The sequence below is a fragment of a genome, unplaced genomic scaffold, assembly GCF_019419815.1.
Source record: "Pyrus x bretschneideri cultivar Hongxiangsu unplaced genomic scaffold, Pyrus_bretschneideri_v1 Contig1, whole genome shotgun sequence".
Lineage (NCBI taxonomy): Eukaryota > Viridiplantae > Streptophyta > Magnoliopsida > Rosales > Rosaceae > Pyrus > Pyrus x bretschneideri.
The window spans coordinates 3,767,827-3,793,650 of NW_025999390.1; the positions used below are offsets into that span (position 1 = coordinate 3,767,827).

Here is a 25,824-nt window from a genome sequence, read left to right on the forward strand (position 1 = left end):
TGTTATAGGGACAAGAATTGTTTGTCCTTCTATTTTCGGTGCCCTTCCGTGTCCATTCTGTTTTGTGTGGTCATGGTTAAGCCACATTAACATTTTATATTGTTTTTTTATAGAGATAATAAGAAAAAAATGAATAGTAATATAAAATTTTGACGTGACTTAACCGTGACCACACAAACAGGATGACACGGACAGGCACCTAAAATGAGAAGGCAAACAATCCTTGTCCATGTTAAAGTGTACCATTTTATATTTCAGACACATTGAAAATTTTATTTACTGTGAACGGAGAAAGATATGCACCACATTTTACAAGCTTAAGGAGATAACCGGTTCCCGAATATGTTTTACATGGAATGCGAGACTTATTAAGATGAACAAATAAAAATATTACTCAACTAATTGAATCCCAACGCAACACTTGTCGTTGTGGAGATGCCATTGCCATATATCAAGCTATGACAGAAGCATTTCTCTATCTCTCTCTCTCTCTCTCTCTCTCTCCAATTATTTAATCTTTCCCTCAAAATATCAACTTGCTGATAGCTCTTAAAATGCACCATCCCTCTCTCTCTCTCCCTCTCTCTCTCCACCGCCTTAAAGGCTAAAGCTTGCATCTTTCTGTAGCCAAATGAAAACCCAAATGCTGCATTTTTCTTAAACCGCTCTGAGTTTTTTGTGTTCTATATGGATCTTGGGGTGGTGGGTTTTGGTGGGTTGGGGGGTGGTTGTTCTTCAGATTCTGGTTTTCCTCTTGCTGCTACTTCATCGGCAGATCAGGAGGCGGCCAAGCACAAGTGGTTGTACGGATCTGGGTACCACAGGCAGTGGAGATCTGCCGACGAGGAGGACTGGAGGAGCTCTAAACTTGCCAAGACTGATGATTTTTCATCTTCCAAAGCAATGCAACAGCAGCAGTCACTGAGCTTCTCTAACTCTCCCAATCCAGAAGCTGTGCTAGTTGAAAAGAATGCCGCAATGCCAGTACTTTCACCAAGCTTTACCTGCTTACAATAGAACTTCTGCAGGTAGTTAATTAGTAATCATGTTTAATTAAGGTCGTGTTTTTGTAAGTATCAGAGCGGCCTTTCTAGCTCATTCAGCACTTGAGTCGCTTCAATTTTTTTTTAAAATACGAGCAACTGCATGGAGCTTATGGGGTTTGGCAAATGTTTTACTGAAAAAAACATTGTTTGCTTTGGTTCCCCGGGAGCAGGACTTTGGTGGGAGGTCTTTTCATGGAAATTTTTTGAGTCTTGTCAAGCACTAGAAAAAGCCAAGTTGTTTTCTTCTTTATTAAAAATCGTTGTCTACCCATTTTTGGTGAAAACAAGAAGAAATATGTTAGAAGGCGAAGGATTGGAGGAGAAATAAAATAGATGAGCTAGCAAAGAATAAACCTATTCTTTGACTGGTTCCAATTTCCCTTTTATTCTTTCTTCTTCCGGCAAAAAAAAAACAGAAAGAAATTCATGATTTTATTTAATTTTTTTTTTCTATTTCTACAAAATTGGTTCTTGGGTTTTTATTTATTTTTTATTAATTTTTTGGTTTTCTGATTTCTGGCTGTGTTTCAGGGCATAATAGTGGGAGTTTGAGTAATGGAGCTGCTGCCATGCATTGGAGTACAGCAGGAGGCAGAGGACCTTTCACTCCATCTCAATGGATGGAGCTAGAACACCAGGCCTTGATCTACAAATACATCACTGCCAATATGCCTATTCCATCCACTCTACTCGTCCCTATCAAGAAGGCCCTTGATTCTGCAGGATTTTCGACGTTTCCCAACGGACTTCTCAGGCCCAATTCATGTAATTTCTTCATTTTACCCAAGGGAAAATGATTTCCTCACACTTATTTATTACACACGTTTTTGCTTATTTATGTTGCTTGTATTTCGCTTGATTTATTTAATCCAAATGCTAGAAATAAACTGGAGCAGAAAAAGGGTGTTTGGAGCATATGTTAGGACGCATGTCAGATTTCTACATTTTTCATGCCTCTTGCATTCTAAGTTTTTTCGATTTTCGTGGGGTTGTGTATGTGCAGTGGGATGGGGTTCTATCCATTTGGGATTCTCCAACAACACTGATCCTGAGCCGGGAAGGTGTCGCAGGACCGACGGGAAGAAATGGCGGTGCTGGAGAGATGCCGTTCCTGACCAAAAGTATTGCGAGCGGCACATGAACAGGGGTCGCCACCGTTCAAGAAAGCCTGTGGAAGGCCAGACCGGCCACACCGGAACCACCACCTCAAAACAGCCTTTGGCTTCTTCGTCATCAACATCCGTAGTTTCCATTCCTGGTGGTGACGGTGGTGGCAGCAGCAGCCATGCTATCGCCAACCAGCAGCTCAAGAGCTTACAGCAGCCTGCTGCATCTAATTCTTCCGCAGTAGCCACTCAGATGAACAGGTGAAATAAAAAGTTTAGGCTGACTCGGTGGTCCTAAAATTTCTCATCTTCTCAGCATTTATTCCTTTTGAGGCTGCATTACTTTTAGAAAAATGATTTCCGCACTCACTTTTTATCAGCGTTGTTGGTCACTGCTCTTTTACTAGCTGAAGTTACAAGAATCTACTCAGATTCAATGTTAATCGTCTGATTCGTATTGGTGGTTCTTACGGGTTTGTTTCTGTATCTTGTTGATTTCTCTTTGCAGGATGTTCATGAACAAAGAGAATGCGGGTGGGAGAATTCAACACACACCAGGCCTCACCATGCTGTCGAAAGAAAACCCATTCTCGACTCAGAAACAGCAAATCGGATGCGAAGAATCCTCGAGAACGGAGTTTGGGCTTGTCTCCTCGGACTCGCTCTTAAATCCTTCACAGAAAAGGTCATACCCTGCAGAAACAAATTCACAACAGCATTCCCTTCGCCACTTCATCGACGATTGGCCTAAAACTCAATCCGACCGCCAACCTGTTTCATGGCCTAACCAACTCGGCATGCAATCAGACAGAACCCAATTATCAATTTCGATCCCCATAGCTTCATCCACAAGCAGTGAGAAGCTCACGCTCTCACCACTCCGTCTCTCTAGGGAACTAGAGTCTCCGGCCCCAATGGGATTGGGAACAGACAGCAGCCATACCCTCAATGAACAAAACAACATGAAGCAAGCGAATTGGATTCCAATCGCTTGGGAGACTTCACTTGGCGGTCCTTTAGGGGAAGTCCTGCACAATCCCAACAGCAACACCAACGCAGTAGAGTACAAGAACAACTCTTCAGTCATTAATCTGATGACTGGGGGAAGCTGGGACAACAATAACAATAGCACTTCATCTTTAGGGTCATCTCCGACTGGGGTCCTACAGAAGACGGCGTTTGGGTCTCTGTCGAATAGCAGTGCAGGGAGCAGTCCAAGAGCAGAGAATAATAATAAAAGCCATGAAGGGTTTAGCCTTTGCAATGACCTCCTTGGGTCCAATATGTTGAACTCTTCCTCCTTGCCTGCCTTGTAGGTCAAGGAAAAAGAAAAAGAATTGAGTTTTTATCTCTACTACCAAGCAAAATAGTACTTAGGAGGTTTTTTTTTCTTTCTATTTAGTCTCTTCTGATTTTCTTGTGTTCTTAAATTTCAGTGTGTGTTCGTTTGTGCTTGTTGGTTTCCTTGCTACTTTTCGACATAAGGCTCCTTTGGTCGATATACATTGAGCGTAAATGAGTTAGAATTAAGATACGTCAAGGGTTCGATCCATTCCACCACTCAAGAAAGCCGCTGCTTCGCTCCCCAGCTTTTCTTGTTGGTGGAGTTTCTGCCAATGGCCTTGGTTCCGATCTCGCTCGCATGCCAATAGAAAGAATGACTTGGTTTTATGCATTTTTTTTTTCCTTAAGTTGATCGTGAACTGTTCTTCGGTTCTGTTGGATATCCCTCGATCGTTATCAAACTGACTACAATTTTTTTCTGTCAAGGAGGTTCCCAGAACAAATTGGAACCTGTCGACTGTTATCAATTAATAATTATTGAATTTTAATTTAGCTTTTAATGCAGTACAAGATGCTCATTGAGTAATTAGAAACTAACCAAGTTCTTCATTTCTGTTAAATCTTTTCAAATACAAAGTACAAAACTTGGTACCCTTCAATGTCACCATACATACATACATATATACATACATACATACATACATACATATATATATATATATATCACTTGAACATGTCCTTTAATCCATCTTCCTCGTCTTCCACAATTCGAACAAAACTTGGAACTCGGGCAAAAATACCTCGTAACTTTGGGGTCGCAGTGACCAGACCCGTAAACTGTTTACCCAAAAACACTGGTCTATGCACAGTTGTAGAACCATGGATGGGGAATGATGCCTAAATAGGGCAGGAAGATCCAGGAAGTTGTTGCCTCTCGGACTGAAAAATGCACGACAGAACATACCATTAGGCTTAAAATTGAGTGCTCAGAAGCCAAGCGTAACAATTGTATTTCATTGAAAAATCCCAAACAAATCGGAATGTTTTCTTACGTGTTAGCTGCTCATCACTGCTCTCTGTCAAAAATCAACTCTACTCATCCAATTCAATTCACTTGCATTTTACCAATCCCTTCTTAGGGATTTCATTCCTCCATAACAAAAACGAGACGATAGGGCAATTGTACGGAAACTGATTGTATCATGACATTTATATTGGACCGTATTCTCGCCACAGAAAAAAAATTTCCAACGAAGAAGCTATTTCTAACCACAACCATACGTGTTTTTATGAGTTGAAGCTAATGTGGAGGTGTGCGTAACCCCACATTCTGGATGTTTTTTTCGTGTCAATTAGGGCTTTAAACACCACCTAGATCCAATTTAGGAGTATGTCTAATCACAGAAAACACTATTAGCAAAAATGCTCTGTGTATATACAATAACCAACTCCTCTAATTATAATTCCTATAAACCTTTATAAACCTTAAACCCTAAACGCTAAACCAAAAAGCCTGGATCTTAAACACAGTTATGGTTCTGCAATTTTTGGCACCGTTGCCGGGGAGCGGCTTGAGAAGGAGCGCTAGAGTATTTCTCAAGCTGCTTCCCGAAACGGTACCAAAAATTGCAGAACGACTGAGAAAATCACAGCCAATATACAAAAAATAAAAAAATAAATAAAAATTGAAGTTAATGGGAGAATGAATGGTTGCTCATATTCTATGGGTGTATAGGTGTCTGTCAAGCCATGGCTATGGCAAATTCAGAACGAGGAATTTTTATAATCACCGCAACCAAACACCCCATTTTTTCAAAAACTCAATCCAAAAACAACACCACATGCACCGAATGAATCAACAAAAAGCAATTCATAGATTTCAAACGAATCAACAGAAAACAATTCATAGATTCGAAAACATTTGCAGGTTTTGAAAACGTTTAGAAAAACATGGTTATACAAAATTTGGCTTCTGAAAACTGAGAGAAAACTGGGCCGCGGCTGCGATTGCTGATTTGGTCACCAATTTCGTATTTTTATAGGGATATTATTGGTGAGGGAAGAAGCCCTAAAACCCTAGCGCGCGGCGCGCCACGTTAATCGAGATCAAAACGCCGGTGAAAGTGTTGTCGTACTTATTTCCACGGGTGGGTGAAAAATTGGGCCTTAATAGAAGGGAACGGTTGGGCCAAACCCAAATGAAGATACAGAGACCCTTCCGATGGTCAAATGCGAGAGCCGAAATTGGCATGGGGACTTGTTTGTAAGAACATTTAGGATAAATTACATAAAATTACTTTAACTATTAGATCAGTTACAGTTTCATACCTAATTTTTAAAAAATTTCAATGTCATACCTTATCTTCGAATTTATTGCAATGTCATACATTCCGTCAGTTGTCTGTCAATTCATCTGTTAAATGCTGACGTAGCTTGAGGTGGGCTCACTGTCTATTAAAAAAGGGAAGTGTTATTAGCACTCCAAAAATCTTATTCTACACTCCTTACAAGTGTATTTTTCTTTCCCAATATAGAAAGTTTGGAGTGTAGAATGAGATTTTTGGAGTGCTAATAACAATTCCCTTTAAAAATTTAATAAAATATTAAAAATAATAATTTACCCTTAAAAAAAATCCCCAAACACCCATCTTCCCTGACCCATTCCCCTTCCCTGCAACCTAAATCCAAAACCACTCCCACCCACTCCCATCACCCCACCCTTTATTCCCAGTTCACCCAGACATCCACCTCACCCAAAACCAGTTACCCCAACCTCTCTTCCGCCACCTTTTTGACTCCCCTCCTCCGATCATCTCCTCCCTCCTCCGTTCATCTTCGTCCCTCCCTACAAACCCATCACCCCACCTCTTATCCTCATAAAAAATTTTCCTCGCTCCCGTCTTCCCTCAACCCAAAACCAGAACCACCCCAAACCCATATCCCACACGCGCCAACATCCCCCACCCTCCCCGACCACTAATCCCACTCCCCCATTCTTCTCATCTCTCCCTAGAAACAAACAAATTTTGAAAAAAAAAAAAAAAAAAAAAAACCTAGAATATTTTGATTCTTGCAAACCCAGCCAAATTCCTCAGCACACCCGCCACTCTTGATCAAAATCTCGGAGTCGGCGAAGTGCGGTCGAGGCGGGTCAGGAGAGGGAAAGTTTGGGGGTTTTCCTTTAAGGTTTACAGAGGAGAGAGATAGTGTGTGTGTGGTATTGGGGAGGTGGTTGCGAAGGAGAAGACAAGGGGGATCGGATCGGGTCGTGTCGGGTTCGAGCCCGTGAGAGGTAGAGACTTGGTGGAACGAAGGGAAGGAAAGAGAGGAACGGAGGGAGGGGGAGTCGAAGATGTGGCGGAGGAGAGGTTTTGGATTTGAGTTGCATGGAAGGGGAAGGGGTCGGGGAAGATGATTGGGTTTTTTTAGGGTAAATTATTATTTTTAAATATTTTATTAATTTTTTAATAGAAAGTGGGTCTCGCCTCAAGCCACGTCAGCATTTAACAGATGAATTGATAGACAATTGACGAAAGGTATGACATTGCAACAAATTCGAAGATAAGGTATGACATTGAAATTTTTTAAAGATAGGGTATGAAACTGTAACTGACCTAATAGTTGAGGTAGTTTTATGTAATTTACCCGAACTTTTAGTATAAAAGCGCTTTTAGATCACTAAATGTGTTCTTGACCGTATTTGATAAAAAAAAGTTATACATTATGTTGAAATAAGCACTTAAAGTACTTTTTGACCGTCTAATAACTATGTTACGTGCTTGTTTCACGAAGTATTCCTCCCAGCTAGATAAGCCAAAAAAAAAAAAAATTCCTCACAACTCTATTGAACAATGACGTGAACTGGAAAGGGGCTCGCCATCTTTTCCCAATATTCTTTTGGCGCATGGCTACAATTTTAATTAGTTAAACCTAACAAACAAAAGCAAAATTAAACTACCAATTTAAAGGCCACAATTAGCACATAATCCTAAACCATTAACCTCGATCATTGCATTAGTTTCCACCATTACACTATCGATCAAACACCATGCACCGGAGGAGAGGAAGTGACACTGAGGCCGTATTGTCACGGCACTCCCGGGCTAATGTACCATTTGCATGGGAGATGGAACCCGGAATGCCCAAGGCTGCAACGACTGTACATCATGGCGATCATCGCGATCGTAGAGTACTGTTAGATCATTTGAACATGGAGCAGTTAAAGCTAACACCGCCTCCTCGTTTATCGTCCCCAAGTGGTGGCAGTGCTGGGTTTGTGGTGGTTGATCGGCAGAGCCGTCTTTCTTTATGCTCAATCCAGCCTTCGTTTAGGTTAAACTCGTTCCGATTAATCGTTGGCGGTGTTAAGGAGGATGATCCGTTTCTGGCAGCTTTGGTGAAATGCACGGGTAAGAAGTACGCTGGGAAGAAAACCAAGACCAGGTTTAGTTATTCATGCAGGTAGTTAAAAATCCTCAATCTTTTTATAAATACTGAGATGGAGAAAGGTTTTCGTTTACTATGTTTAGATGGCAATACCTAATTATGATGGTTTTAATAACCCCTCTATCTGGTGTGTATTGTTTGTCGTTTTCTTCTTTTCATGTTACCTAAAGCGTTTGACTGTTAAGGGTACATGTGACTCGATTGGTTAAATATTTACTCCGTAGTAGACATCCCAAGATTTAAGTTGTTTTTTCTTCCTATAGAGGGGAGAGAGGGAGCAGTATGAATGTGATCTATCTGTGTAGTTTTTCAAGTAGTTTGGTTAGTGTTTTTGTTTCTTTTCCACATTCCATAAAGTCCCCTGGCATTGGTTTTTGTCATTGTGGGAATAATATTTGTTAGTCGCTCATTTTTTAATTCAATAAGATTGTTTTTTCATGTAATTTCTTTCGTGTACAAAATTTCAAGTCTCGTTTGAATTTTGAATTACAATCTCATCAATTCAAGGACGGTAATGATGAGAGATTTTTTGGTATGCATGAAATATGGGTCAGTAAACCATATGTAATTATACAAGTGATATAAATGTTTTTTCTTTTAAATGTCCATTTAATTGTATAAATATAAGTGATATACCGTCCGTGTTTCAATCATATTGAATTTTTTTCTCGGAATGATGGAAAGGCCACCGTTTCGAATGTAAAATAATAAAATTGAATCCCAACTCTTGTTAGTATTTTTTATAGTTTAATTCTTTAAGTGTTTCTTGCTCACTTAATCGGTCAGTAAAAGTAAAAGATTAATTAAATATTTAATAGATTAACACACAAATACGACTTAACCTACCTTGCCGGATCTTTTATTTTTTATTTTGTTGGAAAAACTACATGGAGGCTTATAGGTGTGTCACATTGTCATTTGGCATGAGAAAAGAGAATTTTTCAACTTTGGTTTTTAATTGTGACATAAAAGCCTCTTGTGGTTGTCTGTTTGCAAGAGCAATAAGATAAATACAAATTCAGTCACACATCCATGCTTGTCTCGTGGCATCTTCAACTTCATTTCCCAGCAACGTTTCAAAATCGCAGTGAGGCCCATGATGCCTCCGTCGTACTTTTCTATCACCTATTCCTTGTTTTTTGCTTTTGTTTAATTTTTCACTGATAACTATAGGAGAATAATAAAAAAAAGTTTGGACATAAAATTATTTTTGTGAATTTTAATTTGATAGGTGTCACATCCGGGTCCGGGAAGTGATCCGTCCCTGGCCTTTGGAAGTTGTTCAGTATTACATTTCTACCCCTAGATTAACGATTAGTTTGAAATGAGTTACTCAGACCTTTGTGGACGAGTTGCATCTTGTTTGTCCCACCAGTAGCATGGTTGCAGTATATCCTTATTTCCATTCTAGTCACTTGTAACCACAGTTACAATTTCGGGTTTTACATTTAGGGGCATTACTTTTAGAGGGGTAGTAACTTTGGGAAGCTTGGTTTTATTGCTTACTCACACATTCTGTTTGGTGCCATCCAGGTTTTAACTGCTGAGTTTGTACCGACAAGAATCTGTGGCGAATTTTAGTATTGATGGATATTTTTGAGGGTATGATTCTTACCCACATTACTGTACCTTACTTATGCTCTGACATCGCGTGTGAAATGGGTTCGCTCCCACTCGTAGCGCACTCTGGTATTTAGACACTTTTGGATTCAAATTCATTCACTTTTTATACATTATCACATTTTATGGCTTTGTCACCTTCCAGGTGTCGGCCAGCACAGCTCAATTCAGGGTCCAAGTGGACTTTCTGGGTCGAGGTGTGTCAATAGGTCTGTTTTGTCCATCTTTATTTTGGATCATAAAAATCCGCTTTGATAAGAATATGAAATTGAAATATTTGTATGAGCGATGACTTTTTCTAGTTAATAAACAATGAAAAAAAACTATTGCTGTGCTTTTTTAAAACTTGGTCAAGTTCTTGGTTTTTTTGTTTTTTGTTTTTTTTGTACATCGAAATATTCGATTGCACTAGTCGGATATGAAAGGACAATATTTTTGTAAGCTTCTCTCTTGGTAAGCTTAAGTTTTTGACTTTTTATATTTAACAATTGTATTCATGATATTTGAATTTTACGATCTAATTGTTGGCAAGTTTATTACGTTTTCTATGCAATTAAGTCAGATTATTGTATTTTGCTAAAAGAATACATGAAAAGAAAGAAATAAGATTTTAGGCACTTTTCTCCAACTAAAATGAATTTCTGTTTCTTCTTTGGGGGTGTTCCAAAAAGGTTTTGAAGTTTTTGTCTGATGTAAGTCAAATTGGGAAGAGGTCGAAGCTATACAACCTCGGGTACGTGGATACATGACAATGCTCTTAATCAGTTATTTCTAAATAGCATCGAGGAGTTGTTTACAAATAACATCGAGGAATTCAAATACAATATTACACGCTCTTAATGATTTGAGCTACAAACTCTAGCTAGCATATGTTTAGGTTATTTTCAACATGTAGTTTTCCATTTGGCCAAACAAACACATATTTTTAGTACATTTTAATGCGTTTTGTCATATGAAAGTGCAAACACATGACTTGCGGGCATCACCAACTAGTGACTGAACCCAGATCCCCTCACGTTTTATTCATTTGGCCCTATTGACCTATTGCCGCCACAAAAACCCTAAAAAGCAATAACAAACTCTCTCATCCGCCCATATATATATTCTCCTTGACACTTCACATCCTCTTCATATTTTCACACCAAAAACTAGAACCCAAACCAAAAGTATGAGCAACAAGGTCGAATGCTTCCCAGGCAACGTGCCCTTCGCATGGGAAAACAAGCCCGGCGTCTCCAAACTCTCACACAAACAGACGCACACAGAAAGGAAGTACTACTTGCCGCCACCACCTTGCCCTTATGAGCCTTCCCCCAAACTTTCTTTACACGACTTTCAGCTTCCTCTTCCTCCCTGCACGTTTCAGCAGCCGCTTTCGCGAAGCTCCTCCTCGAAGGCTCTCTGGGATGACCCTTTTCTAGTGGCCTTCCAAGAGTGCACCAAGCCCGGCCCCAAGGACAAGAGCAAGACGTTGTCCTTGTTACGTAAGTACGGTGTTCGATCTGGATTTGGGAAGTGGTTTGGGTTTGGTGACTTGTCGTGTAAGCGTTCGAGTAGTGTGAGGGATGATAGTTTGGTTAAGGTTTCTTGGCTTCCATATCATAAAGGCAGATCACTTTGACTGGTTTTTCAGTTTGGTATATGTAATTTGGATTGTTTAATCTTGTAATATTTTGTTTGTTGTCTTATCTTTTTCTGCTCCTTTATGTTTGCTCAATTGGAAAGTACTTAATGAGCCAACCAACTTTTATAAAATCTCGGGTCATTTCTCTTCATTTTATACATGTTCATATCGCCTTACTAAAGAAGACGGCATTTGCACATATATGCCACTTTTCATTTTCCTCACAACCAACGTGGGATTTGTACCACCTAGAGCAGATCTCAAATTAAAATGTTAAATTTCATTTTTATAGTTGATGCGGTAAAATAATATTTCGTAAAAGTCTCTTAATCCAATTGAGATGTCAAATTAAATTTTTTTTTTTTTGGTTACTTGTAAAATCAAGTGAGTTAGAATTTAATAAATAAACTAATGGATAAGTGAAGAAAAGTAAAAAAAATATATGAGCTCAGCACGAAAGTAAAACAAAAACATATTTTAGCGTTGCTTTCAAATTTGACAGCAAAGTGGAGAATGCCAATCTATGTAAGATTTTGACATCTTCTTCAGAACTAAAAAAATCACATTTGCTCTGTGAAAACAGTCCATATAGAATTTTGACGTCTCAAATGATCTTAATGTGATAACAATAACATTTTTACAAATTTGTACAAATTTTAGTGAGTGAATTTAAATTGGAGCAACTTTGTTTAGCCGGTTAAGCAGTGCGGGCTATGAGAGGCCAGGCCCGAGTTGCCCCGAACAATCCCGTATCTGCTCCGTTTCAAATGGAAAAGAAAATACACAGGGGTGGTGGTCAACTCCGACCCGCCCGAGTGACCCGAACACCAACGGTCCAACACAGCGGTAATTGTAAACGATTAACTGTGGCTGCGTGTAAATCCCGCGAAAGTCAGGGTTAATTTCGGTGGTCGGTAAATGTCGATACCCGAAATTACAACTCTCTCCGAGACTCCGATTTCTTCAGCTCTCTCTGCTAGCAAAAATCCTCCGATTTCTTAAACCCTAGCACCTGTGAGTGGTAGTGAACCCACTGTCGCAGAGGTCCTCTCGCTCCTCCGATCGTCGACGGAAGGAAGTTCTCGCACGGCCGATTGCCTCCCCCCCCTCTCTGTCCGCCTGTAAGTGTTTCTCCTCCTCCTCCTTGCTCTGAAAATTCCGAACGATTGCCCATCCCTTTCTTCTTGTGTTCTTCCCCTTCCTTTCCTCTACATTTTGCCCTAGGTTTTAATTGCAGAGACCAATTGAATTTTGTATATGGTTAAAGTCGAATTCGTATTTACAAATGCGGACGTAGATATGGGGATACTAGATAGAACAGGGAATCGGCGAACTTAGGTTGCATTGATTAATTCAGCTTAAAATATGAAAGTTTTCCAAATTCATTGATTAATTCAGGGTGCTTTACCTGTTTTAATGCATTTGCAGTCACATTTTACTGTTTTTTGGGCATGTACTAGCGCCATCTTGTTCACTTAATTGGCAAGATTTTATTATATTTTGATTTTTGCAGTTGGGTCCCATTGTGTATGCGCTGCAATGGCGAATAACCCTCAATCCTCAGCTGCGCAGGTGCTGAATTTTAACCTTGTTATGGTTAAGCAGTCAATCATATGAATTTATTTCTTGTCCTGTTTTGCAAATCACTTTTGATTATAGTTTATTGTTTAGATAGTGAAAATATTTTAAGGATGTTCCATGTTCATGTTGGCTTGCTTGGGGACAAATAACTTCGTATTTCATCGTTGTTGTTAAGGGGCCAAATACCTTAATCATTTCAAGTGCATAAGAATATGTGTTTTAGTAATCATGTTTATGTAATTTTCAACTGTTTTGAATCTGTTTTTTTTCCTTTGGTCTCTCCTATCTATCTGGATTAGCCATTTCGGCCTCCCCCAGTTGCTCCCATGGGTCCTCAAAGTTTTGGTTCATCTCCTCTTCAAGTAAATTCCTTTCCTGTCCATCTTCGGTGCCTTTTTGTATTCTCTACTTCCTGGCGGACTATTAATAAGTGGTGTATGTACAAATCCCTTCAATGCAGTACCGACCAGTGGTTCCAACACAGCAAGGACAGCAATTTATTTCACCAGCTTCCCAACAATTTCAGCCCATGGGACAAGGTATTCCTTCTCCAAATGTTGGGATGCCTGCTAGTCAAAGTCAGCAATTACAATATTCTCAACCAATGCAACCGTATCCTCTCAGGCCAAGTCAGCCTGGTCTTCCTCATTCATCACAGGCGTTGCCTATGCAATACATGCAGACGAGGCCTATTACATCTATCCCATCACAGTCTCAGCAACCTGTCCCACCTTTTAATAACCAAATGCCTGGAATGCCTTATTCTTCCTCATATGTGGTAAGTTCTCACAGTGTTATTTGTATATATGTGTTTTCCTTGATTTAATTCAGCATATTTTTTAAATATTTACGTGCATCTGAATTGTTCAGTTCACTCCGCCTACATATGCCCAGCCACAAAATAATGTCAATTCACAGTTTCAGCCGATGTCTCAAGTGCAAGCACATGTTGTATCTGCTACAGGACAGCCTTGGGTGTCCTCTGGTAATCAGGGTGCAGCAGTTCCTTCACCAGTACACCAGTCTAGCCAACAATCTTCAAGCACTCCTTCCACTGATTCTGTAAGTGCTTTATTTATTAAAATTCAATTTATTTACCTTTAAGCCATTAAACGTTAGGTTAAGGTCATTGTTTCAATATCTTCTTTTGGTACGACTCCAGAAGCCAAAAGATGTGTCATCTGCGTGAATTTCTGATTATTTCATTATCTAAATTGTCATTTTAAAATTACGTTTGTCATGTTTTTGCGATTCCATACAGCCCCATGAAACAGTAAGCACACTTAGATGCTGACGCAACACTGAATCATGCAAACCCATTATCTTCAGTGTCAATGAAAAATGAATGGATTTTCTTCTTTGTGTTGTAATTTTTACTTTCCTAATTTTCAGGCTCTAAATGTTCCTAGCCAAGCACAGCAATCTTCTTCGGATTGGCAAGAGCATTTGGCGGTTGATGGACGAAGGTAATGTTGTAATTTTGCCTGCTTTTTCTCCTTCTAGGTTGATGAAATATGATGCGTTGTTAAAGTGGTTCTTTATTTATTTTTCAATGAGAAACACTGTGGTTTGATGTTTCTGAGACTTACTCTGGTTTATTAGTTATTTTGAAGTTCTTCCTGTCCTTATGCATTCTCACTTGTTTTATTTCTATTTTGTGATGGATTCTTTTTTTTTTCCTTCCAGATATTATTTCAACAGAAGGACAAGACAATCTAATTGGGAGAAGCCTTTAGAATTGATGACACCGATGGAGGTGAGTCATATTGCTGATTGGTTACCAGTGGGTAGAACGTTTATTATAATCTCCAATGACCTGTTGAACATGCCTTTGGAATGTTTTTTGTATTTGCAATTTTGCCCAGAAAATTTATTGCCATTTCTGGATGTTTGAAAAATTTAGGTTGTAACTATACTTAAATTGGTTTATGCGAATTATTCTTTTATTTGCATGTGCTTTAACTGGTTTGTAGATGTCATGGCAAGTCTGGAGAAATTTTACGACTGCTCTATAAGCTCACTTTGAAGACGAGGTTTCATTTCACAAGGCAGGCAATAATTGTTATTTACTTCATATTTATCTTGTAGTTGGATGTGATTAATGAATGCCAAGCAGTAATTGATGCCATTACCCATATCATCCATTATCCTTGGTGGAGATGAGTGTACTTTTTGCCTATTTATTTTTCTCTCCTCTGTGGGTTGGTTTTGTTTGAGTATCTTCTTAGCTAAGTGCTTCCAATTTCTATTTGTTTCTTATCTTCTTTCCCTCTAAGGCTATGCTTGCTGTTTTGTTAGTTTGTATGGTTTTTAGAAAATAAATTATAAAACGCACAGGCACACAGCCGACCCTTCTTTTCTTCTCTCTTGCATACACAGTTGCATTAGTAGATTAACATATGCATGTACACTCATGTGCACGCCAGTCAGAGAGTCCGACACATATGCGCACCCACACTCCCACATTGATGCTGCTTGTCACAGGTTTTCTTGTGACTGTGGTATTTGTTCTATGATATTTTTTTTAACTTACTTTTTTTTGTTAGTATGAGAGTTATCATATTGGACAGTATTATTTTTAACCTTTTTCTTAAAAAGGTGTCCCTGCATGTACTTGTTAGTTGTATGACATTTTTGTTGTCTATGGTTTATAAAGGCTTTTTCCACAGGAACTCTTGTGCTATTGTCAGAGGTATGAAATGATACATCACTGGGATTGGGTTTTTTACTTCAACAATTATTACGTCTGTGATTAATATTTGCATGTGTCCCAGCTTTTCATTATGTGTAGATTCTAGTTATATCTGTCATGGTTTCACCATATGCAAAGAAAGGCCTAACAGTGCTACTTAGTTTTACTAGCATAAAATGGAAGAATCGCAAGGATATGTAGAACTTCTAGTGGGTACTGTAATTTGTACTCTGCTGGTGTTAATAAACTATGAGGACTTCTCTCCTGCTGCTTTTCTATAGAAGTAAAGGAACCAGAGGATATAACGGTCTATCACTGCTGCTTTGTTGTAGTACTTTTTGTTTTCATTTTTCACCTGTTATATGCATTTGGTTAGCTTCATTTATTTGCTTCCTATACCTGTTGGGTGTGTAATTCGCCACAGGAGGTCAGGCATCTTCATTTACAGACATGTATCGATCTCAGGTTGATCTTTGGGGGGTTTGGGGGGGGGGGGGGGGGGGCGCTTTTGTATGAACTTATTTACGGTTGTTTCTTTTTCTAGTGAGCCTATTCTTTTTGATTGATTATGCTAGACTTTTAGTATTCTTTTAGGAATGGCTCGATTGAGATAATCTTTCAGCTAATAATTTTTCTCACTGTAATAGAGGGCTGATGCATCAACTGTTTGGAAGGAGTATACGTCTGCAGATGGGAAAAAGTGCGTGTATTCTTATCATTCTGTTTAATTTCCTAATTCCTGATTTTGTTTTCTCAATATGCATGTCAATGAATTTTTTTTGGGGCCATTGTTCACTATTAGTTTGAGTGGCTGATTCAGGTATTATTACAACAAGGTTACAAGGGAGTCTAAGTGGACAATTCCAGAGGAGTTGAAGGTTTCTCATCCTGTTTATTCTTTTTCTCCCTTTTTTATTTTTTTGTAATGTCCTTATACTGTGAAGTACATGCTTCCAGTTGGCTCGTGAACAGGCTCAAAGAGAACTAATCCAAGGAACACATTCAGAATTGAATTTGACTTCTCATACCCCTCCTGCTGTTGCTTCAGCTGAAACACCTATGGGAGCTAGTTCAGTTGGCCCCAGCACTTCTTCAGCCCTACCTGTGATGGTCTCGAGCCCTGTTGCAGTTACACCTGTGTCTTCCTTTTCTAATCCTTCTCCTATCACACCTACTGGATCATCAGTTGCTTCTGGTGCACAGCCTTCCATAATTGGTGCCGTTGGCAGTCAACCTTCTGCAGTTACTGTGAGTCCACTGCCCGCTTCTGTTTCAGGGAGTTCCGGAGTTCCTCCTACTTCGGTCAATACCACTACAAATTCAGTGTATGGATGTTTTTGGGTGCTTTATTTTCTATGCTCTGTTGATCCTTCTGTGGTTTATATAATCTTCTAGTCCAAATTGGTCTTATGTGTCTCGAAAAATTACAGGAGTACTTATGAAACTGTAGCATCTCAAGATATTTCAAGTTCAGCTGATGGAACTTTGACTCAAGATATTGAGGTAAGGTGTTTTTCTTACTGGAAAAATGCACATTAATTTCACCTTTTCTAGACACTCTGCCGTAGTAAGTCTTATCTCATAGCAGTTCTTTTGCCTGTTTCAAATGTGGTTTAAAGCAATTAACGAGACCAGATGCTTAATCTTTTTTTTCTGAGATTTCTCTATGGCAGGAAGCCAAAAGAGGTATGGCAGTTGCTGGAAAAGTCAATGTGACTCCTTCAGAGGAGAAAACATTTGATGACGAACCATTGGTGTATGCTAATAAGCAGGTACAAGTTTTGTTTCTTTGTCCAATTTTGTTTCATTTTTGTGCCTTTCTTTTTTCTTTTTTTTTTTTTCTTTTTTTTTTTTCTTTTCATTTTTTTGCCTTCCTTTTTCTTCTTTCTTCTAAAATAATCTGATAAATTTTCTCTTTTAGGAGGCAAAAACTGCATTCAAATCACTTCTGGAATCTGCAAATGTCCAGTCCGATTGGACTTGGGAGCAGGTAGCTTCACTTCCATTCTTTTTTTCACTGTCTTATATCGTTGAGGAGTCTTCTTATATTCTATGGTATGTTGTATCAGACAATGAGGGAGATCATTACTGACAAAAGATATGGCGCTTTAAGAACTCTAGGTGAGAGGAAGCAAGCTTTTAATGAGGTAAACTTTTGGTTAACGTCTTTACTCGCTTTAGAGTGTCATTATTTTGTTACATGGAAGAGGAAGACTACTTTAATCTAATTAGAATTCTTGATGCTTAATGACTTTCCCTCTGCTTAATATTCAAGATGTTCATCAAGAATATTTCGTATCTTGTTTAAACCTAAAACTAATTATATACGTTGAATTGTAGTACTTGGGTCAAAGGAAAAAACTGGAGAACGAAGAGAGGCGCATGAGGCAGAAAAAAGCTCGGGAAGAGTTCACAAAAATGTTGGAAGTATGTTGATTACAAGTCATAATTGGTTATTGCATTTTTTCTTTACAACTTTATATACCTCTTATCTAAAAGACCGTGTTTTGTTCTTTTTTAAAGGAGTCCAAGGAACTTACATCAGCAACTAGATGGAGGTTTAGTCTCTCCCTGCATCATGAATAGTTTGATATTATTTTACTCTTTGTATATGTATTTTTTACAACACAAAATGTTTTAGACTTTCTAACTGATGCATTTACCTGATCAGCAAAGCTGTGAGTATGTTTGAAAATGATGAACGATTCAAGGCTGTAGAACGAGGTAGAGACCGGGAAGATCTTTATGAGAGCTACATTGTAGAACTCGAAAGGAAGGTAACAGTTTGCGTTTTATTTCACATTTTCTGACTTATGCAATCCACTAGATGTAGATGTCATGTTGTACATTCGGGCTTAATATTTGACTCCAGATTTTAAATTCATAACAAAAGATTTTTGGTAACCGATAAAGAGACTGGAAAATCAGAACTACTTGCTTTATGTGTGAATTATGTTGAAATACCAGATATTAGGCACATGGTATTCGATTATAGGCTGGCAGCCGGCTGCCTCACATACTATGATCCTTAGTCCAGTCTTCCGCTCGTTCCATATCCCTTCAATTTGTGGCTTCTTTTAGAATTTAGGCAATTTCTCATTGGTAGATGTTGCCCTAAATGGTTTCCTCTCATTTTCATTGTCCTTTTGGTGTACTCCAAAATGCTCTGTCACTAAATGTGGCACTTGAGTAGACATTGACAGTTCATAGATGATAGGGAATATCACCAGATAGCGAAGTGCACAATTTTAAGTTTTTTAAGTCTCAAGCAGAACCATGAAAAAACTAATACTGAGATACATTTAGTTGCCATATGTGTTGGTATTCCGTTGCCATTCTCTTTTGAAGTTTGTGGATAAAAAATAGGTACTCGTATGTCACAAAGGATGCCTGTTCTTACTGCATAGGTTGCAATGTTTAATTGCAGGAAAAAGAAAAGGCAGCTGAAGACCATAAGCAGAATATAGTAGAGTACCGGAAATTTCTGGAATCTTGTGACTTTATCAAGGTAAGTCTTGTAAAATGAATGTGCACATAATTAATATTATATTTTTGTTTTTGTGATTCCTTGTATCTATAACCCTTTTGCATGGTCATCGTCATTTGCAGGTGAACAGTCAGTGGCGGAAAGTTCAAGATCGCTTGGAGGATGATGAGAGATGCTTGCGCCTTGAAAAGCTTGCCAGGTTGCTCATTTTCCAGGTAAGTCACATAATCTATTATCAATCAGGCGTGTTCTGTGTGTGTAAAATGATTGGTCATGTTAATTTAGTAGAATTATATGACGGTATTTTTGTTGCAGGACTATATTCGTGACCTTGAGAAGGTGGAAGAGGAGCAAAAGAAGTTACAGAAGGTATAATCCCGTATAAATGATATTTTCCTTTTCAAGTTTATGTTCTTATATTTGTCTCTAACTTCAAGGAACAATTGAGGCGGGTAGAAAGGAAAAACCGCGATGAGTTCCGCAAGCTGATGGAAGAACATGTTGCCGATGGCACTCTTACAGCTAAAACTCTCTGGCGTGATTACTGTATGAAGGTGCTCAACCTTAAAATTGTAGCAGAGATAATATGTCTAGAACAGTTGCATAGTAAATTCAAAGACAATTGATGATTTTCTTCTGCATCAGAAATTCGTTTCATAAGTGCTGTCTTTGGGTTGTAGGTTAAAGACTTGCCTCCTTATGAAGCTGTTGCATTGAACACCTCTGGTTCAACACCAAAAGAATTGTTTGATGATGTTTTTGAAGAATTAGAGAAACAGGTGATGCCTAACATGTCATGCCTCAGTCCATTAATGATTTTGTATTGTTAGTGTTGATACATCGAGATGTAATTGAAGGAAGTTGAGGTTCGTTTATAAAACCAATTGGCAATATGGGGAATAGCCCAACTTCTTGTAAACACATGCGTGCTCCCCTAATTCTCTGATATGGGATTCACACTCTCAAGTTATCAACACATAGCTCACGTGTGGGGTCATGGAATCCTAACATGTGGACTACACATATTGGGTGATGTGGGAGCATGTCGGTTGTTGGGCTTAACATGTGGGCTAACCTGCTGGGATGCTATAGAGGAAGTTGAGGTTTCGCCATGTGAGGAGTCCCAACATTTTATTACCACATGCAAGGTCCCTTAATTCTGCGATGTTGGGACTCACTCTCAACAGTTTGGATGGGATGCTCTTACATATAGAGAGTATCAGAGATGGCAATTCATATGTTAGGCTAATGATCGCATGTGCTCCTCACCACCCAATATTCTAAAGCTCCATGTGTTTTGGCTCTGTCACGGCTCAGTCATCCCACATCAGAAAATTAAGAGCCTTGCATGGCAATATATATGATCACGGTCCTCTCCCCCATTGCCAGATGATTCTGGGTTTAATGTTCTTACTTCTACAGCTAAAATACAATATCAGTTTTAGAGTTTGATTGCATTACAGAACTTTGAACCTGCAATTCAGATGACTCTATATACCTGACATTGTTTTTTCTTGTGGACAGTATCATGACGATAAAGCTAGGATAAAGGATGCAATGAAGTCAGGGAAGGTATGATGTTTATAACTGTATAATTTTATGAACCTGTGGCATTTTGGGAAACATTTCAAATATCTTTCATTTCTGTACCTAGTTTACCATGACATCCACATTGGCGTTTGAAGAGTTTAAGGTTCCTATTCTGGAAGATATTGGTTCTCCACCAATATCAGACATTAACTTCAAGGTAAACCCCTGCTTATTTTCAGTCTGTTGCTAGCCTAAAACTGATATTTTTTTTCCCTATCATTTGTATGCTTGAAATATAAAGGTATGTAATATGAGTTGATTGTGTTTTTACTCATTGTTGGCATATTCCCAGCCCCGATTAAGCAAATAAAGTTTGTTTGTGTGTGTAATCAAAATTTGTTGAAGTGGCTCTTTGTTCACTGAGATTCGTACAATTTACATGGTAGTAGCAGTGTCAGTGTTTCTTGTATCTTCTTGGTTTGAAACTTTGCTATTTTGACCCTAGCACTTATAACCTGGTGTATCATTGTAGTAAGAAGCCTTAATGGTTCAGTTTATCTGGCCAAGAAAATGACTGCCAGTAAATAATTAAACTGTAACCACTTATCTTCATTTGATTTAAATTTACATGATCATGCCATCATCTGTAACAGTCAATTCACGGATGCAAGGATCAACTTTTTTTTGGTTTCTAAATCAGCAACAACTGATGTGACTGTTAGTATTTACCTGTGCATGATTTGTGTGTTTGAGTCTGCTAATACTTTTACTCCTTTTGAAGCTTGTGTACGAGGAATTATTAGAGAGAGCCAAGGAGAAGGAGGACAAAGAGGCAAAGAAGCGTCAACGACTTGCTGATGACTTCAATAAACTTTTGCACACAATCAAGGTACAGTGGACTTTTGTGGAAGAGGATGATGTGTGGTGCTAGAGATTGTATTGACCTTCTATGTTATGTGCTTTGTAGGAGATAACGGCTTCTTCTAATTGGGACGATAGCAAACAGCTTTTTGAAGAAACCCAAGAATACAGGTTTTTCTAATGAGAACTTTATTATAAAAAAAAAAAAACATTTATCATGCCTTTATTGTCTGAATTTTTTTACTTTTTGGTCTGAAAATTATTTCTTAATTTTATTTTCAGGTCAGTTGGGGAAGATAGCGTTAGTAGGGAAATTTTTGAGGAATACATTACAAGCTTACGGGAGAGGGCTAAAGAGAAGGAACGCAAGCGTGAGGAGGAAAAGGTGCGGATGTTATTGTCATCTATAATCTGTTGGTGCATTTTTTAAAGACAATATCTCAAAATTCGAGCCTGTGTAATTTTTTATAGGAGTGGCATGTAATTCATTGTTATCATTTATGAACTGATATCTTGAATTGGGAATTTTGTACTGATTCTGATAATTTGCAGGCCAAAAAAGAGAAAGAAAGAGAGGAGAAAGAGAAGCGGAAGGATAAAGATAGAAAGGAGAAGGAAAGAGAACGTGAAAAAGAAAAGGGAAAGGAACGACCTAAGAAGGATGAAACAGATGGTGAAAATGTAGACATAACTGATACACACGGGCATAAAGAAGATAAGAAGAGGGAGAAAGACAAAGATAGAAAGCACCGGAAGCGGCATCAAAGTTCTGTCGATGATGTAGGTTCCGATAAGGAGGAGAAAGAGGAGTCTAAGAAACACAGACATAGTAGTGACCGCAAAAGATCAAGAAAAGTACGTGAACTTATTTCATAATATATTTGGCCGATACCTTTAAGCTATTTATGAAAGGAAAATGTATGATTATTTTCCTGTTGTTTTATGGTAGCATACCCCTGAATCTGACAGTGAAAGTCGGCATAGAAGGCATAGGAGAGAGCATCGGGATGGTTCCCGTCGAAGTGGTGGACATGACGATCTTGAAGATGGGGAGCTTGGTGAAGATGGGGAAATTAAGTAAGCCCTGCTGATCTATCTTCATAGGAGGTGTGATTTTTGTGGCATATCAAGGTCTAAACATGCTGAATATAACCAAGATTATTTTGTTTAGCATATGACATGTTGCTGTTGTTAATTCTGAATGGAGAATTAATATGTCCAGAGTCCAGTGGTTGTTCTTTTGCATAATGTTTGAAAAGAATATTTCGATTTCTATGCCAAGGCGTTGTCTGAAAGTGACTGGGTTTTGTGTTGATAACCATGATGTGTAAAGATTCTGATGATGCTTGTTGACCAAAACAAAGTTGCGGATGACCGAAATATAAAATGCAACATTCTTCAACAGTTAATTTTCAAGTGAATGCTGTGTATTGTTCAGCGGTGGGTGGAGGGCGAGTAGTAAAATTGATCAGATCTGGTAAGATTAAGCTCTCCCACCACCGGATTGACTAGTTGCTGTGCAGTAATTCTGAGTTTTGTGGTGGTCTGATAATTGCAAGATAACTGAAGATGATATTGCAACAAGTAGATATGCATAACAGGATTGTGATCTTATCTCTAAGGTGATTTTGGAAACGAACATTAAATGCAAAGAGAAGAGATGAGGCAGGTTAGTTCTGGGTTTTTAATGTTATATTGCCGGTGGTTCAAACATCTACATCAACTTCTACCTGTTTAAATGCTTATTGCTTCATCCTGCTGTCCTTGCTGTCCGTGCTGTTTGGTTTTCTTCTCTTTTGTCCTTCGGCGAAAAATAATTTCACCTTCCAAATGGTTGTGCTGTGTCTCTGTGTGCGTTTATATTGGCTTCTTGTATTTTTTTTCCTTACTCCTTTTGTTTTGTTTAGTTACGGATTTAACGATTTATAAAACCTCTGTGGTGAAGGAAAAAAACTAGATCAGGGGTGTCTGAGTCCGACGATGTCATATGTAGGGCACTTATCTAAAAAGCATCAAACTTGCATTTTGTTCGGATGTGTCACCATGCAGTTATGTCGGTGTCAGAGCAGTCGGCAGCCTGCCAAAAAGTTCCAACTTTTGGCAACGATGACTTGCTAGGAGGCGACTGTTTTTTATGTAACAATCATTTCCTCGTTATAGGTAAATCATAGTTTTATCATTCGCCAAAACTTTTATGTGCTAGTTTGTGATTTGTAGTTATGAATTGACGACTTCTTTAACTATAAGGAGCAAAGCAGTAATCTAAATAAAGTGTGCTAACCAAAACTATTGAAGACGATGGGGGACAATAAGATGACGGGACACGAGTGGCTGTGAGAGCCATCAAAAGTAGGAGAGTAACTTTCATGATATTGTATCATTAGCACAAGTCACAGCAGCACCGTGGAAGTCCTCGTATAGGCTTCCTTGCACTGCTGGTACACCAGTATGACATGCTGGACCAATAAGGCGATGCCATGTGGCCGGTCTGGGATGTCACCATGGCGCACCGGGAGTGTGTGGTCGTCTTCATGGGATGAGGTTGCTGTGTCTAGAAGTCAATTAGCTCAACTAACTTGGGTATCTTATACCAAATAATATTTTAGTCTTCAGAATATGTCTTTGATGATGTCTTGTAAAATGGCGTCTCCAATTTCCGACCCAATTTCCCTTCTCTCTTGGTAATTATCACCCCATTCTTCAGCCGAAGCCAACAAGTCCGACTCCAACAAAAAGTTGACGTTGGCTTGGTGCCCAGCCTGTTTACTCCCCCAACCCCCCAACTTCTCATAAACCAGCTTCCCAATCTCTTCGGCTCCAAGAAATTGGTCGCAGTTATGCTGCTGGTGATCCTTCATTTTCTTTGCATGATTTTCCGTCATCTCCCTCACGCAATCAAACAGGAGCTGCCTTGTCTGCTGCAACACCCTCTTCGATTTTGCAAAATGAGGGGATGGATTGATGCTAGACCGGGCAGGCTCTAGCATTTCTGAAACTCCAGAAGCTGTTGGGTTCTCAAATGGTGGGTGGAAAAGTAGTTGCCAGAGAGAAGAGGATAATATTGAGTCTTCTGTAATCTTGTTGAAGCTATAAGTGGATGGGCATGGAGTTTGCAGTTCATACTCTGTTTAGCCACAAGAGAATTGACAAGTATAAAATTCCTTAAAAATTCTCATAATTAAGACGATATTTTAAACTACTCTAATTAATGGTGAGGATAATTCAAAATTGGGTAGAGGAGTTAAGTGCACGGTCTTGACCAACTGGCCTAACTCGTGTATGCCAACAAAGAGAGCGAGAGAGAGAGAGAGAGAGAGAGAGAGAGAGAGAGAAAGGGACTAACTGTTATGAAGAGGTAAACTTGCATTTGCATGGGGAGTTTTATCTTCTGGTACCGAAACGGAGTTTTGTTGCTTACGGTGAATCTCCGATGATTGTCCGTTGAGCCGTGCTATCTGTAACTGTAACAGCCTGTTGGCTTTGTTAGCAAGCAAATCAAATGGACAATTTTGTAGAAATCGAAAATTGGCCTGCTACCAAACTATCATTAATATTGTCGAAAATGTATCGATAGCATGAAAACGATATATCGAAAGTGTATTTCTACCTTTCTCTCTTTCATATTGCAGGGTTCCGAAACTTGAGAAGCGTCCGCTGCAACTGAGGCATCATGATCATTTCGCAACGAAACAGGGGCTGCATCTGTTGATTCTTTTTCGCCCTCGGTGCACGAATCATACTGCGTCCTACTACTAGCAGATGAAATTCTATCCGATTCCCCGCTCTCCCGGTTACTTCTCTGCGTGTTGGTGCCGGCATTGGACTCCCCCTCTCTCTTTTCACAACCCTTAATGCTTGTTGTCTCACTATGCCTTGAAACAAGCTTTTTATACAGAGATCTCAGTATCTTAGGGCAGCTGAGATTGCCCCAACTGGATGATCTGGTAAGTTTCTTGCTCGAATTGGTATTCCTACTCCTCGAATTGGTCTTTGTACTCGAGCTTTTTCTCAGGTAACCCCTTTCGGATAGGTAAACCTCTAGGACGAAGGGTTCTTGCTGCTCTTGGAGGAGATCTGCGAGTTTTACTGACTTGGGGGTGGAAGCCATTGGAGAATTCTGTGGTTAGGGATGGGCTGAGATAGAAAGAGTTGGGGTGCAAAGTAGAAAAGTTGGCAAATGAGAGACGGTGGTGAGGTTCTGAAGGTGAGTTAATTGAGGACGACAAATCATATCCATCAGCTTTGGGACTGAACAGAAGCAGAACAGAGAAGGAAGGTTGGTATTTATTTTGTGTGTGTGAGAGAGATCGAGAGAGAGATCTAGGTTGTATGTATAACTGGTTGAGGTTATGAGTCTTATGACCTATGAGTTTTAGGTATTGCCTTGTTGCAAGTTAGGTCTTAGCTGTGTTTTTAACTGAAGTTAGTATGTCCACCCCCTTGCACTTGATTTCTTATTGCAATTTTTCATCCACGACAATTTGAAGAGTAAAAATAAAATAGTATTTTAAAAGAATGTGAAATTGGCTAAGATGATTAGAAACAAA

At 39.0% G+C, this 25,824-nt stretch overlaps 3 protein-coding genes, 2 long non-coding RNA genes and 2 other non-coding genes across 8 annotated transcripts; 3 read left to right on the forward strand and 4 right to left on the reverse strand.

Annotated features, from left to right (window-relative positions):
* The first annotated feature begins 510 nt into the window (after positions 1-510).
* Positions 511-3,606, forward strand: LOC103951485 (growth-regulating factor 1). The gene is given in 5 exon segments (XM_048580053.1): positions 511-984; positions 986-1,028; positions 1,578-1,811; positions 2,050-2,413; positions 2,661-3,606. Coding segments are annotated over 5 exon segments (1,746 nt in total). The 5' UTR covers positions 511-687; the 3' UTR covers positions 3,469-3,606.
* A 416-nt stretch (positions 3,607-4,022) lies between these two features.
* LOC125475329 lies at positions 4,023-5,535 on the reverse strand. Its single transcript, XR_007256736.1, has 2 exons — positions 4,489-5,535; positions 4,023-4,375 (listed from the first exon to the last, which is right to left on the reverse strand). It is a non-coding gene; the product is annotated as an uncharacterized LOC125475329 (long non-coding RNA).
* LOC125480216 lies at positions 4,418-4,512 on the reverse strand. The gene has a single exon (XR_007260606.1). It is a non-coding gene; the product is annotated as a small nucleolar RNA R24 (small nucleolar RNA).
* On the reverse strand, positions 5,145-5,235 carry LOC125480262. Its single transcript, XR_007260644.1, has one exon. It is a non-coding gene; the product is annotated as a small nucleolar RNA snoR8a (small nucleolar RNA).
* A 6,431-nt stretch (positions 5,536-11,966) lies between the features above and the next one.
* LOC103951447 (pre-mRNA-processing protein 40A) lies at positions 11,967-22,686 on the forward strand. Of its 2 annotated transcripts, none has more exons than XM_048580063.1 (29): positions 11,967-12,247; positions 12,640-12,698; positions 13,007-13,069; positions 13,168-13,485; positions 13,578-13,769; positions 14,100-14,173; positions 14,394-14,463; positions 16,047-16,099; positions 16,220-16,277; positions 16,357-16,724; positions 16,830-16,902; positions 17,073-17,171; positions 17,321-17,389; positions 17,469-17,546; positions 17,740-17,826; positions 17,923-17,957; positions 18,071-18,176; positions 18,827-18,907; positions 19,009-19,101; positions 19,202-19,255; positions 19,324-19,440; positions 19,567-19,665; positions 20,411-20,458; positions 20,541-20,633; positions 21,198-21,305; positions 21,384-21,448; positions 21,560-21,662; positions 21,830-22,132; positions 22,247-22,686. In XM_048580063.1, exons 2-29 carry the CDS (start codon positions 12,666-12,668, stop codon positions 22,247-22,249), a joined length of 2,943 nt encoding a protein of 980 aa, XP_048436020.1. In that variant the 5' UTR covers positions 11,967-12,247; positions 12,640-12,665; the 3' UTR covers positions 22,250-22,686. The 2 variants fall into 2 exon arrangements, with proteins under 2 accessions (XP_048436020.1, XP_048436016.1); XM_048580059.1 differs by having other exon boundaries at positions 11,975-12,247; positions 22,227-22,686.
* A 266-nt stretch (positions 22,687-22,952) lies between these two features.
* Positions 22,953-25,727, forward strand: LOC125475354. The gene is made up of 2 exons (XR_007256747.1): positions 22,953-23,437; positions 24,907-25,727. It is a non-coding gene; the product is annotated as an uncharacterized LOC125475354 (long non-coding RNA).
* LOC103951432 lies at positions 23,536-25,385 on the reverse strand. The gene is made up of 3 exons (XM_009362799.3): positions 24,885-25,385; positions 24,621-24,738; positions 23,536-24,401 (listed from the first exon to the last, which is right to left on the reverse strand). Exons 1-3 carry the CDS (start codon positions 25,383-25,385, stop codon positions 23,887-23,889), a joined length of 1,134 nt encoding a protein of 377 aa, XP_009361074.2. The 3' UTR covers positions 23,536-23,886.
* Positions 25,728-25,824: the final 97 nt, after the last annotated feature.

Excerpts from the sequence above, each read along its gene's own strand:
- LOC103951447 (XM_048580059.1), top strand. The coding sequence starts at position 12,666 with ATGGCGAATAACCCTCAATCCTCAGCTGCGCAG. Across the intron at positions 13,486-13,577 it reads CTTATTCTTCCTCATATGTG|TTCACTCCGCCTACATATGC; the intron begins GTAAGTTCTCAC and ends TGAATTGTTCAG. Across the intron at positions 20,459-20,540 it reads ATGCAATGAAGTCAGGGAAG|TTTACCATGACATCCACATT; the intron begins GTATGATGTTTA and ends TTCTGTACCTAG.
- LOC103951432 (XM_009362799.3), bottom strand. The coding sequence starts at position 25,385 with ATGGCTTCCACCCCCAAGTCAGTAAAACTCGCAGATCTCCTCCAAGAG. Across the intron at positions 24,739-24,884 it reads GCAATATGAAAGAGAGAAAG|TTACAGATAGCACGGCTCAA; the intron begins GTAGAAATACAC and ends AGGCTGTTACAG. Across the intron at positions 24,402-24,620 it reads AAGTTTACCTCTTCATAACA|AGTATGAACTGCAAACTCCA; the intron begins GTTAGTCCCTTT and ends GTGGCTAAACAG.